The following is a 15293-nucleotide window of genomic DNA, read 5'->3' on the forward strand; positions in this document are numbered from 1 at the left end:
TTTTTTTTTTGCGGTACGCGGGCCTCTCACTGCTGTGGCCTCTCCTGTTGCGGAGCACAGGCTCTGGATGCACAGGCTCAAAGGCCATGGCTCACGGGCCCAGCTGCTCCGCGGCATGTGGGATCCTGCCGGACCAGGGCACGAACCCGTGTCCCCTGCATCGGCAGGCGGACTCTCAACCACTGCGCCACCAGGGAAGCCCCTTATTTTATTTTTTTATTTTTAAAATTTTTAAAATACTTATTAACAAATATTTATTGAGTATATGTGGTGTACTGCTATAAAGTGAATGGTGTTTTGTTTTTTTAAAATTTATTTTATTTTTGGCTGCACTGGGTCTCCGTTGCTGCATGCGGGCCTCTCTCTAGTTGCAGCAAGTGGGGACCACTCCTCGCACACACACACACACACACACACACACACACACACACACACACCCCATATCTTTATCCATTTATCTGTTGATGGACATTTAGGTTGTTTCCATGTCTGGCTATTGTAAATAGTGCTGCTCTGAACATTGGGGTGCATGTGTCTTTTTCAATTAGAGTTTTGTCTGGCTATGTGCCCAGGAGTGGGATTGCTGGATCTTATGGTAGCTCTATTTTTAGTTTTTTGAGGAGCCTCCATAGTGTTTTCCAAAGTGGCTACACCAACTTACATTCCCACCAACAGTGTAGGAGGATTCCCTCTTCTCCACACCCTCTCCAGCATTTATTGTTTGTAGACTTTTTTTTTTTTTGGCTGCGTTGGGTCTTCATTGCTCTGCACGGGCTTTCTCTAGTTGTGGCGGGCGGGGGCTACTCTTCGTTGCAGTGCGTGGGCTTCTCATTGCGATGGCACGGGCTCTAGGCACACGGGCTTCAGTAGTTGTGCCTTGCAGGCTCAGTACTTGTGGCACACAGGCTTAGTTGCTCCACAGCATGTGGGATCTTCCCGGACCAGGGCTCGAACCCGTGTCCCCTGCATTGGCAGGCAGATTCTTAACGACTGCGCCACCAGGGAAGCCCCGTTTGTAGACTTTTTAATGATGGCCATTCTGACTGGTGTGAGTTGATACCTCATTGTGGTTTTGATTTGCAGTTCTTTAATAATTAGCGATGTTGAGCATCTTTTCATGTGCCTGTTGGCCATCTGTATGTCTTCTTTGAAGACATGTCTGTTTAGATCTTCTGCCCATTTTTCGATTGGGCTGTTTTGTTATTTTGATTGAGTTGTATGAGCTGTTTGTATATTTTGGAGAGTAAGCCCTTGTCAGTCGCATCATTCGCAAATATTTTCTCCCATTCCATAGGTTGACTTTTCGCTTTGATGGTTTCCTTTGCTGTACAAAAGCTTGTGAGTTTGATGAAGTCCCATCTGTTTATTATTTTATTTCCATTATTCATTTATTTATATATTTTGTCTGCGTTCGGTCTTTGTTGTGCCATGTGGGATCTTCATTGAGGCACGTGGGCTTCTCTCTAGTGTGGCGCACGGGCTCCAGGGTGCGTGGGCTCTGTAGTTTGCGGCACACGGGCTCTAGTTGAGGCGCGCAAGCTCAGTAGTTTGCGGCATGTGGGATCTTAGTTCCCCCACCAGGGATCAAACCCTCATTCCCCGCGTTGGAAGGCAGATTCTTTACCACTGGACCACCAGGGAAGTCCCAGTTTTGCTTTTATTTCTGTTGCCTTGGGAGACTGACCTAAGGAAATATTGGTACCATTTATGTCAGAATGTTTTGCCTGTGCTTTTTCCTCGAAGTTGTATGGTGTCATATCTTATATTTAAGTCTTTGAGCCTTGTTGAGTTTATTTTTGTGTATAGTGTGAGGGAATGTTCTAACTTCACTGATTTACACGCGGCTGTGGGACAGTGGTTTTTTTTCTTAATAGTAAAAAAAAAATTCCGTTCTTTGTTCCATGTAGCCACATTTCAAGGGCTCAGGAGCCCCTGGTGGCTCAGCTGGAGGGCGTTTCCATCACTTGGAACGTCGTGTTGGACGGGGCAGCCCGAGGAACAGGAGCTGTATTTATCCCTGGCCCGCGGCTGGGTCTTCAGAGGCCACTTGAGCCCCAACTTAAGGATCCTGGGCCCAGTTACCCCATGAGCAGTGCCGGGGCCACTCGAGGGCGAGGGGCTTCCCCTGCCGGCCTGTGTTCACATCTAGGACCATACCTGGCCTCCGTGTGCACTGTCTGGCCTTTCCCACCTTGTTACTAAAGCAGATAAAGTGATTTTTAGTTAAATGCCAGCGTTTCTGGGCCTGTTTGTAGACAAGGAAACCAGGCAGAGTGGAGAGGACCTTGACGTATCTCCAGGTGGCCCTGAAACCTGTGCTTTTCCTGCCCTGGTCCCCCCACCCCCCCGCCACGCCCTTTAGGAAGCGTGGTCGTTGGGAAATGTGCGTCCATGCCCTCCTGGCCTCCTCTCACCTCCCTGATTGCTGAGAGCACAGGTGAGGCCGGCCGGCTCATGGTCAGGGTCAAGGCCCTTTCCAGGAGCTGGAGCCCACCCCCAGGCGGGGCCAAGGGACAGTGGAGTCTGGCCTTTACTGTGACCTGTGCCCTTCGGTCCACTGCTTTCTTTGGGGGGTAAACTGAGTCCCCTGTGTGGCCAGCGGGCAGTGATGCTGCCGTGTCCTGTCCCCAGACCCCCCAGCCCCCTCGGGGAGGGCCGAGGACACTGAGGCCCAGCGGGAGCAGCTCTACCAGCAGAGCCGGGTCTACGTGGCCACGAACCAGCGGCTGTGGCGCGCGGGCGCCCAGCTGAAGCAGCAGCGTGAGGAGCTGTGGCGGGCACGCGAGGAGCTGGAGCAGGAGGTCAGCCACGTGGGCCAGGTGGCTCTGCCGGGCACCACGGCCGCCACCTTCCTGGGCTGACCCGGCTCCCCGGGGCCTCGGGGCTTCCGCTCGACACCTGGCCTGGCGCACCTCACCTGACACCTGGCCCCTGGGTCCCGGAACCAGGGTCCAGGCTCTCTGATCCGCGGCCTAGGCACGCCTGGCACCCAGAGACCCCGGGGGACACAGCCCGCCCAGCGGGTGGGGCTGCCTCAGCCAGGCACAGGCCCCTCCCCGAGGGTGGGGTCCGGGTTGTGCGCATGCCCCTCGCCCTAAGGAGCCCCGACTGGACTTCCTGCGGGGCCCAGCCCCCGAGGGCCCTCCGTCCATCCTCCCTTCCTTCCTCTGGCGACCCTGCTTCACTGCTCCCCACATCAGACTGAACTGGTGGGACCCACCCCTCTGGTTCTGCCGTCTCCGTGTTAACTGGGGGGCCCCAGGGGTCCCAGAAGAGGGTGGGGAGTTCAGTGTCCTCCCTGACACGTAGTGGCTATGGTTATGTGAGGAGCTGTGGCCCCCCCAGGGCCCAGATCTGAGATGGGGCCTCACGGTGGGTGCCACCCCTCAGGGCCCCCGGCACCCCGACCCAGGGCCTGGGCGCTCCCCCAGGGCACTTGTCTGTCCGTCAGCTGTGGGGTTCTGTCACATGGGGGCGCCATGAGAGGACGTGGTGGTCAGTCCACTGCCCCGGGCCATCACCCAGCTGCCCTCCTGTCCGTACACCTTCGTCTGTGGACAGGTGGGTGGTGGGGCAGGAGAGGATCTTGAAAAGGGCATCACCCTAAAAAACCCATCCCATGAAGACCAGAGAAGCAGTAGGCTGGCGGGAGGTGGCCCCGGAGCCAGGCCCGTCGTGGATGAGCCCAAGTCCCTCTGATGAAATCCCTGTGTGTAGCTGCCTGAACAGTGCCTCCATAGACCACTCCTTTGCAGGGTCCCCAGAAGCTCGGGGCAGTGCTGGGACCCAGCACGCAGGGCCCTGACAAGGGAGACCCTGCGCATCCCAGGCAGAAAGAGTGTCTGCTTCACCCTCAGAGACCCCAAAACTGGAGACTTGACTTTGGAGGCCCAGGAGACAAGCCCAGTGCGGGCTTGTCTCTAGTGGCAGCAGTGGACGCCAGGCTGCCTCCTCCAGGGTGCGCTGGCTAACAGCGGGCCCCTGGGGTGAGCTGCTTCCCCTCTCCCTGCCTGGCCTGGCCTCCGGGTGGGGCCGCCTGTCTTTGGGGCACTGTCCACCCTCCAGATCCCCCCTGGCATCAGGCAGAGACACTCCACTGACTCCTGCCGGGTGCCTCCCCCTGCGCCTGTTCTGAGTGCTCTCCCTGCACCCCCAGGTCACGCTGGGGCTCAGCCCTCGGGCGTCCCCTCGCGTCCTCGCGGTTGTGGGGAGCGAGGCTCTGCAGGTGGCATGTGGACCCCCACCCTGGCTTGTCCCCCCTGGAGACGGGCGCAGGCATTGTGGAGCGCAACTCAACAGCTGTTTATTAAAGGTGCATGTGAGACGCCTGGTTCCGCGGCCTCCTTCCGCCAGACGATGGCTTTACAGTTGGGGGGACAGGATGGGATGGGGCTGTACGTATTTACACGTGTCCGGTGGCACTGCAGACCCAGGAGGGAGATGCAGGGTGGAGGGGGAGCCTAGACAGCTGGGCTCGGGCGGCAGCCGGCAGGGTGGCAGGGGTCAGGTGATGCACCGAATCCAGCACCCAGCTCGTGGTGTCCATCTGCTCCTGGGCCCAGGTCCGGGAGTGGGTGTCCTGTGTCCCCTCAGCGGGTGGCCGGGTGGCATCCTGAGGGCTTCAGACTTTGGTCCTCCAGCTCCTGCCGCAGACGACTGTCCAGCAACCGCCAGTGCCTTCCTCCAGGAAGCGCATCTTCTCAGGGTCCTGGGCCCCCATTGGCCTGCTGGGCTGGGTGATGAGGCATGGCTGGCCCCGCTGCAGGGGTTGGAAAAGGCAGAGGTGGCCCTGACAGGATGGCCCCGGCCTGGGGAGAGAACGCCTGGGCCAGACAGAGGGCAGCGGGGGCGGCCGGGGAGGGTCCTCTGCCCCCAGTCACGGTGGCTGCGCTGCTCACCGAGAGGTAGCTCTGGGAGTTCGCCCCACGGCCCACGTGGGGAGACAGGCACACAGCGGCCAGAGCGCCACCCGGGTCTCCCAGTGCGGGGGGCTCCCACCGCGGCCCTCACGGCTGGGCGAGCTGGGGTGGGTCCCCCTTTTCCAGGGGAGGCTGGCCCATGGTGGTGGTGGGCAGCATCCTTCAGCCCCCATATCTGAGAAGGCGCTCGGAAGACCCCCCAGTCCCGCCCTTCTGGCTACTGACGGGGACTGGGGGCGGCCGGTATCTGAGACGCGTCTGATAGTGATCCGCCTGGGGGCCCGGTCCCTGGCACCCTGCTCAGCCCCCGGCCTCCTTCGCTGCTGCCGGCTGGCCCTCCACAGGAGGGGCACATGGTGCAGCCCTTCTCGCGTGCTGCATTCAGGCCCTCAGGCAGAGTCCTGGCGCCTGTCCTGCAGGACGGTGTGTCGGTGTGTCGGGTGTGAGGAAGAGGTTGCAGTCTGTGTGTCTCAGCAGCGGCACGGTGTCCGAGGGAGGGGAGGGACAGTCGGTGGTGCCCGGGGTGGAGATGGGGCCCCTCCAGCACCTCCTCTTGACTCAGCCCTGCTCCCCCTCCTCCCAGAGAAGGGACAGATGCCGGCACAGGGTCCCCGGCCCCAGGAGCAGCTCTGCAGGGCGACTGTGACTTTAGATCCACGGGACGACCGAGAGCAGCCCCGCCCAGAGCTGGGTTCTGCAGGGAGGCGGTGGGCGGCTCTTCGTGCAGGTATGCCGGGGCTCCCCCTCTGCCTCCTCTGGGACCAGCTCCCTCCAGCACCTGTGGGCTCCAGGGCCCCCGCTCCGAGTCCCACAGCTGTGCTGGACCTCAGGGAGGAGGCCGTGCCCGCACGGAGCCCACAGATCCAGGGCTTCCCGTGTCGCAAAGGAGGTTGAGATCGAAAAGGGAAAGGCCGGGGGCCGGGCGCCGGGCGGGCGCCTCCCGGGACGTCCTCAGAGTGCAGTCCAGGCCCGGCGGCCGGCGGGGCGGTCAGCCGGGCCCCGGCCTCCCCTCGGTGCCCCGCCCGCCTCGGCCAGAGCCCTTGCTGCACGCCTGCCTCTCCATGTTCCTTACGAGGATTGTGGGGGTGCTGTGTCCAGACCACCCCCGGCCAGTCCCGGGGTGCTCCAGGCTCCCTACACTCGCCGTCTCGGGTGGGGCTGCCTTTCTGTGGGGCTCAACCACGCCCCTCCCCCGTGCCCCCCGCTGAGGCTGAACAGGCAGGCCAACGGCTAAGCCCTGGTGAACAAATTACTCAGCCTTGCCCGTAATTACAGGCTTCCTGCTCTGCCATGGTTGCCTGCCAATGCCCCCAGCTGGCAGGCTCCCGTCCCCCACGTCGGCGGGCGGGCACTGTCACCTCCCTGCGGCTCCCCGGAGGGGAGGGGAGGGGTGTGGTGCTGATGCTGGGCCCGGTGGAGTCAGGAGCCCAGGAGGGCACTGCCGAGGACAGCCCCAGCCAGGAGGGTGGTCTCCGCGTGGGGGCCAGGCTGGGACAGCGCCCTCGTAGGCACCCCCTGGCGGGGACGCAAGGTCAACCCTGCAGCTCACTTTCCTTGCAGAGCCCCCTGGGCATGGAAGCAAGCGCCTACGCAGTGAGGGTGGGGCCCGTACGGGCAGGGCAGAGGCTCAGAGGGCGGGGCCCGGGTGGGCAGGCGGGTGCTGGGACCACCCTCAGGGCAGCCAGACGGCCCTGGGCCGGGAGAGGACGTTCTGGAAGGCCAGCCCCGGCCACTATCCCAGGAGGCCGGTAGGGGCGGGGGCGGGGGCTTTCTCCACGGCAGAGTCAGTGGTGGCTACCACCATGGGGCTGGGCACGTAGTTGAAGGGGGGGACGCGGGCGGAGCGGCTGGGGGAACCGTGTCGGCTGGCGGGGACGAAGGGGCCGGGGGCGGGCGCCTTGGCGGGGCCCGGCCCGTCCACGTCGCTGCCGAGGAGGAGGGAGGGGGTGCTGCCGGTCGTGGCCTGTGGGGTCACCCAGCTCTCCAGGCTCGGGGACGTGCTCGAGTTGGTCTTGGTAGCTGCGAAGTCCTCGGTCTGGACCACGGCGTCGCTGGTCTTGCGCTGCGGAGGGCCTGTGGGGCCGTCCTCCGGTGAGGAGCCCAGCAGGGGCAGGGCGCGGGGGGGCAGCGTGCTCCGCAGGATGTGCGGAACGTCCTCGTCCCGGATGCGACGCCACGTGGTGCCCGGCGCGGCCTCCCCGGTGCTGCTGCGGGGTGCGTTGTCTGCCACAGGCACGGGGGCGTCGGGCCCGCGGGCCACACTGATGTGAGGCAGGGAGGCGTAGCGCTTGACCGTATCGGGCCGGGCGGCTGGCGTGCGGACGGGCAGGCGAGACGGGCTCTCAGAGCTGGTGCGCCGGGGCGGCCGCTCGCCCAGGCCGGGCCGGGCCGTGGGGGGCCGCTGGGGGGCGGGAGCCTGCCGGGGGGCCGCCCGCAGCTCATCACAGCGCGAGGAGCATAGGAAGACGGCGGGTAGCGCGGGCCGGCCGCGGCGGGGCAGGCCTGCCTGGGCAGCCGGGGTGGCGGCCTCAGTGGCGGACAGTTCGGTGCGTCGGCGGCGCAGCAGGCCCGGCGACTCCTTGATGAAGGTCAGCTGCCTCCGGAAACCGGAGCGGTCGGAGGCCTCGCTGCCGCTGGAGCGGGCGGAGGCCACGCTGCCGCTGGAGCGGGCAGAGGCCACACGCACGAGCCCTGGGCGGCCCCCTCGGGCCCTTGGACCTGGTTCCGGGGCTGCCTTGGCCAGGGGTGGCGGCCCCCGCCGGGTGGGTCTCTGCATGAAGGGGATCCGCACGGGTGACTTCTGTGTCTTGTGCTGCTTGGCCAGCAGGGCCCGGGCGGGAGTCTTGGTTGCGGGGGAGGCCCCGGGTCCGGGCAGGGTTCCTGCGGCCTGGGTGGCCGGGGGTGACCTCCTCGGCAGAGGCTGTGAGGCCGGGGAGGTCTGGGAGGAGCTCGACGAGGGGGTCTTGGCGAGGCGGGCAGGTGGCGTGGCACTCCTCTGAGGGGGGCTCAGCGCCGCCAGCTCCGAGATCTTGCCGGGTCGGTGCAGGCTTCGAGACCGCTGCTGCCCGGGGCCAGGGATTTTGGCGGGGGCTGCTGGCTGCACTGGACTTGGGACTCCCGTCTTTCTCGGCACATTGCGGGGCCCAGGGGCACCTTTGGGCTGGGCCCGGGTGGCTGGGCTGGGCATGTAGATCACTGTCCGTCCCCGGAGCACGGCTGGCACCCTGGACGTGGCCTTCTGAGTGCCACGTGGCTTCTCCAGGCCGCTGCTGCGCTGGGCCAGAGCCCTGTCCCGTTTCTCTGGCCGCATGGCACTGCCCGCCTGACCCTCTGCCCTTGGCCTTCGACCCTTCCTGTGCAGGGGAAGCTGCAGGGTGGAGCCCACCGACCGCCCTGAGGCAAAGGACAGAACGGAGTCGGACTCAGAGGAGGCCTCGTGGGTGGCTGCCGCCGCTGCCTGGTGTAGCCACGTGACGATGGAGTTGGCCCCCTCCTGGATGGCGCGCCACTCGACGCTGTCCAGGTCTGAGGCGTGGTCCGAGCCCGCTGCCTCCTCACTGTGCTCCCGGGGCCCCTCTGCTGGCCTCTTCTCCTGCTGCACCGCTCTGGACTGGCGGCACCCTGGGCCAGACACCTGGGGCCGGCGCCTGGGCACGGCTGAGCCAGTGCAGCGCCGGAGCAGCTCTGCCTCGGCCCGCGGGCGGGGGGCGCTGTCCCGCCTGCCCCCGGGGCCTGGGTCCTTGGTGACCCCTGGCTCGCGGGCTCGGGGCCGGCTGGCTGCGCGCTCAAAGGGCTCAGGCTCGCTCAGGGAGCTGGCGGAGGAGCTCAGGGAGTAGCATGGTGGCGTCTCATCAGCGATGAGGCTGGGCTGAGCCCGGGCTGGCGGCGCAACCTTGGGCGCGGCAGCCTTGGGCGGCGCGACCTTGGGCACGGCCTGCACCTCCTTCCTGCCACCAGCCGGGTACTCCCTCTTCACCGCGCGGGGGATCGCAGATGCCCGCCGCGGGGGTGCCACCGCAGCTGCCGCGGACGGCTCTTCGTCTGAGTCGTTGCCATAGAAGCAGTACACGGCCTCCTCGGTGGGCGTCGTGAGGCACAGAGACTGCAGGGCCCCGTCCCCACGCGCCTGTCCCGGGCGGGAGCTGTCCCTGTCTCTGCAGGCGCTAGGGGGCCGGCAGAGGGGCAGCTCCAGCCCTGCGCGGCTCCTGCCAGCCCCCCGGGGCTGCTCTGTGCTCCGGCCCGTGCCCCCCGCCCTGTGCCGGTGCCCGGCGGGCTGCCTGGTGGGGGCGGCATGGCCCGCAGCCTTCTGCCCCTGCGCAGGCCCGCCATCCCCGGGGGGTCCCTGCAGTGTCTCCTCGCTGAGGGAGGTGGTGCTGGAGAAGGTGACCGGCGTGCCCTCGGCCGAGTCGGTGCAGGACTCATCCTCCCGTGCCGGGGCGGGCACCAGCATGTAGACGGGCACAGGCAGGGTGCGGTGGCCAGGCACCAGCGCCGAGGCCACCTTGCGGAGCCGGGCGGGCACGGTCCCACCCAGGCACTCGCGCAGCAGTTCCAGGTCCCGGTCGGTGGATGTTGGCCCTTCGAGGCGGCCACTGGCCTCATCCCGTCGGCGGTGCCCGGGGCCCACGCCTCCCGCACTGCTGCGCTCAGGGCAGGCCGGGGGCAGCAGCCGCAGCTCCACGTCCTTCTGCACATAGAGCTCATGCAGGGCCAGCGCACTCAGGCTGGAAGCACACGAGAAGTTCTCGTCGGGCTTCTCCACGGTGAAGCGCACGCTGCCCGCGTCCAGCTCAGACGGTAGCCGGCAGCGCTCCCGGCAGTCGGCGATGTCCAGGAAGCGCTTCACATAGCTCTCCCACTGCAGGCTGAACTGGGTGACCTCACGCTCGCCCGGCGGCGCGGGGGCCGGCGGGGGCGTCTTGCTGCGGCTCGGTGGCATGGTCTGCCCGGGGCTGTCGGGCAGCTCGCTGGGGCTGACTGTACCGCTGCCCAGCCCGCTGCACGGATCGCTGGCGACGGAGCTGGCAATGGATGGGCTCTCGAAGCTGCCCAGCGAGCTGACCGAGCTGCAGCGGCTCAGCACCAGTGGCGTCTCCTGTACGCAGTTCTCAGACGAGCTGGACGGCGTGGCGTCCTCCACCCCCAGGCCCCGGCCCCGCTGAGGCACCGGGATGGCCATGGGCAGGGAGGCGGAGCCCGGCCCCTGCCAGGCCCCGTCCAGCCCGGCCTCGCTGGGGCCAGCCTCCTCCAGCCCCTCCAGGGACGAGTCGCTGTCATCCAGGTCCCCGGCCTCACTGGGCCCTGGGCGGCCAGCCGAGGACAGTGAGGACAGGGAGCTGCAGCGGGATAGGCAGAGGGGCGCCTTCTCCACCGCCAGCTTCTCGGGCACCTTGCTTAGGTCCTCTGCGGGCAGCCAGGCCTGTTTCCGGGCCCTGGGGGCCAGGGACCCCGCGCCCGCTCTGGTGGTGCCCTCAAGCAGCGGCACATGCTGATAGGTGGGCGACAGCTTGATGGTGCACACGCGGGCATCTGTGGCCGCGGTGTCCCGGGCCTTGGGCTCAACCTGGCCGCTGGGCAGGTTGAGGTCAAGCCGGCTGGGCCGCGCCTGGCCGCACAGGGGTCCCTCGCAATGCTCGGCCAGTGCGGCCAGCGAGCAGGGCTGCGAGTGCTCGCGGGGACAGTGCCCGTCGCTGGTGCTGCCGCTGTTAAGACTGTCGTTTGAGAGGCTGGCGTGGGCCGCCTTGAGCCGCAGCAGCGGGTGAGCCCGGCTGCCGGCCTCTCGCCGCCCTGCCTCGGGCCCCCGGCAAGGGGAGCAGGAGTGCGCACGGCCCTCCCGTGGGGCCTCCTGCCCGGGATCCCCAGAGCTGAGGCTGAAGCTGTCGTCAGACGAGGTGTGCAGGGCCGAGATGTCCTCCACCAGCCGGTCGATGCGCGCCACTGCCAGTGCCAGCTTGGCCTTGGCCCTGGCTGCCACAGCTGCCTCCCCGCCGGCCTCCTTCTCGGACTCCAGGCCGCCCCGGCGGGCGGGCGGGGTGCGGGCCAGCGCCTGGCCCTGCAGGAAGGGGCTGCCCAGGAAGAGGGGCAGCACGGCGGGGCTGGCGGGCTCGGCGGTGGCGGCAGCTGCGGTGGCCAGAGAGGGTGCGTCGTCATCATCAAAGCAGCCCGAATCGGAAGCGTAGTCCTGGGCCAGGCCATCCAGGTGGCGCAGGGGCGGCAGCGGCTTCTTGGAGGCGGCCTCGGCCTCGGGCAGGCCTTGCTTCTCCAGGTGGTCAAGTGCCTGCGCCAGGTGCCGCGCGTCCAGCGCAGCCTCCAGCGCCCGCTGCTTGCGCACGTACAGGCTGGGCGCACAGGCGCTGGGGGAGACGGCAGTGGCTGCCGCCTGGTACTTGGCGGGCCGGTGGGCCAGCAGGTTGCGCAGGGCGGCGGCGCTGCCCATGGCGATCATCTTGTGCTTGGAGTGCACGAGGTTACGCAGCATGCCCACAGCACCCAGGTCCCACAGCAGCTCCTGGTCACCGGCGCTGCGGGCTGACAGGTTCCAGAGCGTGCCACATGCGTTGCTCACGATGGTCAGGCTGTGCGACGTCAGGTGCTGCAGCAGCGTCTGCAGGCAGTTGTGGTCCCGCAGCACCTGCCTGCGGGGGCCGGAGGGGTGAGGAGGGGCGGGAGGTGTGCGTCAGACCCCCGCCAGCCCGGACCCCAGCCCACCGGACACCCGCCCGCCGGCAGGACCATGGCCACGTGGGGCAAGTCAAAACGGAAGGTGCCCAGGTAACATTGCATTTCAAAGGAAGGGATACATTTTTAGTAAAAGCATATCCCAAACATTGAATGTGCTGTACTTGTGTGAAAGGTTTCATTTATTAATCTCAACAAACTATTTATGAAACAATACTAATGTGTTAACATTACTTATTATTTACTTTTTCTTTTTTTTTTTTTTTCCCGCTACGCGGCCCTCTCATTGCTGTGGCCTCTCCCGTTGCGGAGCATAGGCTCTGGGCACGCAGGCTCAGCAGCCATGGCTCACGGCCGGACCGGGGCACGAACCCGTGTCCCCTGCATCTGCAGGCGGACTCTCAACCAGTGCGACACCTGGGAAGCCCCTATTACTTATTATTTAAAATGAAATTTCATTAAAACCATCTCATTTTATTTCTTTAATTTTTATTTTACATTGGAGTACAGCTGATTTACAGTGTTGTGTTACTTTCAGGTGTACAGCTAAGTGATTCAGTTATACATGTACATATATCCGTTCTTTTTCCGATTCTTTTCCCATTTAGGTTATTACAGACTATTGATTGGAGTTCCCTGTGCTACACAGTAGGTCCTGTTGATTTCCTATTTTATGTATAGTAGTGTATAGTATAACTCATTTTAGGGCACCTAAATCTTGTGATATTTGGGATATACTGAAGACAGACGTCTGTTTGCTTTTAAAAATACTAAGTATTGTTTCTTAATTATTGGCATTACTAGTAAATAAATGTTTTATTTTACATGGTAAGATCTTTAGCACAAGTATCTCCCATGCAACATTCGGGAATATACTAAAGATGGTGTTTTTAAAAGAAAACAGAAATCTAAGTATTGTTTGTTAATTATTAGCATAATTAGTAAATTAATGTTTTATTTTAATTGATAAAGTCTTTAGCACAAGCATATCCCATGCAGTATTTAGGATATGCTTTTTCAAAGTTACGTGTTTTCATTCATCTGACGCATTATTTATTAGTAGTATTAACAAATAATTTTATTTATTTTCATAAAGAAAACATTTTTACTATTATTTAGAAAATAATGCTTTTTTCTTTCTTTGTTTGTTTTTGTTTTTGCGGTACGCGGGCCTCTCACTGTTGTGCCCTCTCCTGTTGCGGAGCACAGGCTCCGGACACAGAGGTTCAGCAGCCATGGCTGACGGGTCCAGCCGCTCCGTGGCATGTGGGATCTTCCCGGACCGCGGCATGAACCCGTGTCCCCTGCATCGGCAGGCGGACTCTCAACCAGTGCGCCACCAGGGAAGCCGCTATTACTTATTATTTAAAATGAAATTTCATTAAAACCATCTCATTTTATTTCTTTACTTTTTGTTTTACATTGGAGTACAGCTGATTTACAGTGTTGTGTTACTTTCAGGTGTACAGCTTAGTGATTCAGTTATACATGTACATATATCTGTTCTTTTTCAGATTCTTTTCCCATTTAGGATATTACAGACTTGATTGGAGTTCCCTGTGCTACACAGTAGGTCCTGTTGATTTCCTATTTTATGTATACTAGTGTATAGTATAACTCATTTTAGGGCATCTAAATCTTGTGATGTTTGGGATATTCTAAAGACAGATATCTGTTTGCTTTTAAAAATACTAAGTATTGTTTCTTAATTATTGGCATTACTAGTAAATAAATGTTTTATTTTACTTGGTAAGATCTTTAGCACAAGTATCTCCCATGCAACATTCCGGAATATACTATAGATAGTGTTTTTAAAAGAAAACAAAAATCTAAGTATCGTTTGTTAATTATTACCATAATTAGTAAATCAGTGTTTTAATTTAATTGATGAAGTCTTTAGCACAAACACATGCCATGCAGTGTTTAGGATATGCTTTTTCAAAGTTATTTGTGTTTTCATACATCTGAAGCATTATTTATTAGTATTAACAAATAATTTTATTTATTTTAACAAAGAACATATTTTAACTATTATTAAATAATGTGGTTTTCTTTTTGTTTTGTTTTGTTTTTGCGTTACGAGGGCCTCTCACTGTTGTGGCCTTTCCTGTTGCGGAGCACAGGCTCCGGACACACATGTTCAGCAGCCATGGCTCACGGGCCCAGCCGCTCAGCGGCTGTGGGATATTCCCGGACCGGGACACAAACCCGTGTCCCCTGCATCGGTAGGCGGACTCTCAACCACTGCGCCACCAGGGAAGCGCCTATTACTTACTATTTAAAATGAAATTTCATTAAAACCATCTCATTTTATTTCTTTAATTTTTATTTTACATTGGAGTACAGCTGATTTGCAGTGTTGTGTTACTTTCAGGTGTACAGCTAAGTGATTCAGTTATACATGTACATATATCTGTTCTTTTTCAGATTCTTTTCCCATTTACGTTATTACAGACTATTGATTGGAGTTCCCTGTGCTACACAGTAGGTACGGTTGATTACCTATTTTATGTATAGTAGTGTATAGTATAACTCATTTAGGGCACCTAAATCTTGTGATATTTGGGATATACTAAAGACACATTTCTGTTTGCTTTTAAAAAGTATTGGGCTTCCCTGGTGGCGCAGTGGTTGAGAGTCCGCCTGCCGATGCAGGGGACTCAGGTTCGTGCCCCGGTCCGGGAAGATCCCACATGCTGCGGAGAGGCTGGGCCCGTGAGCCATGGCCGCTGAGCCTGTGCGTCCGGAGCCTGTGCTCCGCAACGGGAGAGACCACAACAGAGAGAGGCCTGCGTACCGCAAAAAAAAAATTAAGTATTGTTTCTTAATTATTGGCATTACTAGTAAATAAATGTTTTATTTTACTTGGTAAGGTCTTTAGCACAAGTATCTCCCATGCAACATTCGGGAATATACTAAAGATGGTGTTTTTAAAAGAAAACAAAAATCTAAGTATTGTTTGTTAATTATTAGCATAATTAGTAAATCAGTGTTTTAATTTAATTGATAAAGTCTTTAGCACAAGCATATCCCATGCAGTATTTAGGATATGGTTTTTAAAAGTTATGTGTCTTCATACATCTGAAGCATTATTTATTAGTAGTATTAACAAATTATTTATTTTAATAAAGAACACACTTTTACTATTATTTAGAAAATAATGCTTTTTTTTTTGGGGCGGGGGTGGTGGGTACGCGGGCCTCTCACTGTTGTGGCCTCTCCCATTGCGGAGCACAGGCTCCGGACACACAGGTTCAGCGGCCATGGCTCACGGGCCCAGCCGCTCAGCGGCATGTGGGAACTTCCCGGACCGGGACACGAACCTGAGTCCCCTGCATCGGCAGGCGGACTCTCAACCACTGTGCCACCAGGGAAGCCCCTGTTACTTATTATATAAAATGAAATTTCATTAAAACCATCTTATTTTATTTCTTTAATTTTTATTTTACATTGGAGTACAGCTGATTTACAGTGTTGTGTTACTTTCAGGTATACAGCTAAGTGATTCAGTTATACATGTACATATATCCGTTCTTTTTCAGATTCTTTTCCCATTTAGGTAATTACAGACTTTTTTTTTTTTTTTTTTTTTTTTTTTTCGGGGGCCTTTCTTTTTTTGCCTCTTTTTTTTTTGGGCGCCCGGGCCTGTGCCCCTCAGTTCGGCCCCCCATTCTACATTGTTTTTTTTTCTTTTTT

The 15293-nt window shown here is 59.5% G+C and overlaps 2 protein-coding genes across 10 annotated transcripts in view; one reads left to right on the forward strand and one right to left on the reverse strand.

The window, feature by feature from the left end:
• Positions 1-14074, forward strand: part of CUNH19orf25 (chromosome unknown C19orf25 homolog) — a 15679-nt gene extending 1605 nt beyond the window's left edge. Inside the window, exons 3-5 of one of the 9 annotated variants that reach the window (XR_003428454.1) lie at positions 2632-2801; positions 5503-5646; positions 13112-13128. Coding sequence is in view for 7 of the 9 variants with exons in the window: in XM_027085948.1 (XP_026941749.1) it covers positions 2632-2801; positions 4313-5098 (956 nt within the window). In the remaining 2 variants the exon portion in view is untranslated. Of the gene's footprint in view, positions 1-2631; positions 3277-4312; positions 6624-8280; positions 8388-13111; positions 13422-14024 lie in introns of those variants that run through there. The other 8 variants (XR_003428453.1, XM_027085950.1, XM_027085954.1 and 5 more) reach the window with 8 other exon arrangements.
• APC2 (APC regulator of Wnt signaling pathway 2) overlaps positions 6630-15293 on the reverse strand; it is a 23592-nt gene continuing 14928 nt past the window's right edge. Inside the window, exon 14 of the mRNA XM_027086009.1 lies at positions 6630-11554. Within this exon, the coding sequence (XP_026941810.1) occupies positions 6652-11554 (4903 nt within the window). The 3' untranslated portion in view covers positions 6630-6651. The remainder of the gene's footprint in view (positions 11555-15293) is intronic.

The sequence above is a fragment of the Aethalodelphis obliquidens genome, unplaced genomic scaffold, assembly GCF_003676395.1.
Source record: "Aethalodelphis obliquidens isolate GAN/ISIS:26980383/991018 unplaced genomic scaffold, ASM367639v1 scaffold53, whole genome shotgun sequence".
Taxonomy (NCBI): Eukaryota; Metazoa; Chordata; class Mammalia; order Artiodactyla; family Delphinidae; genus Aethalodelphis; species Aethalodelphis obliquidens.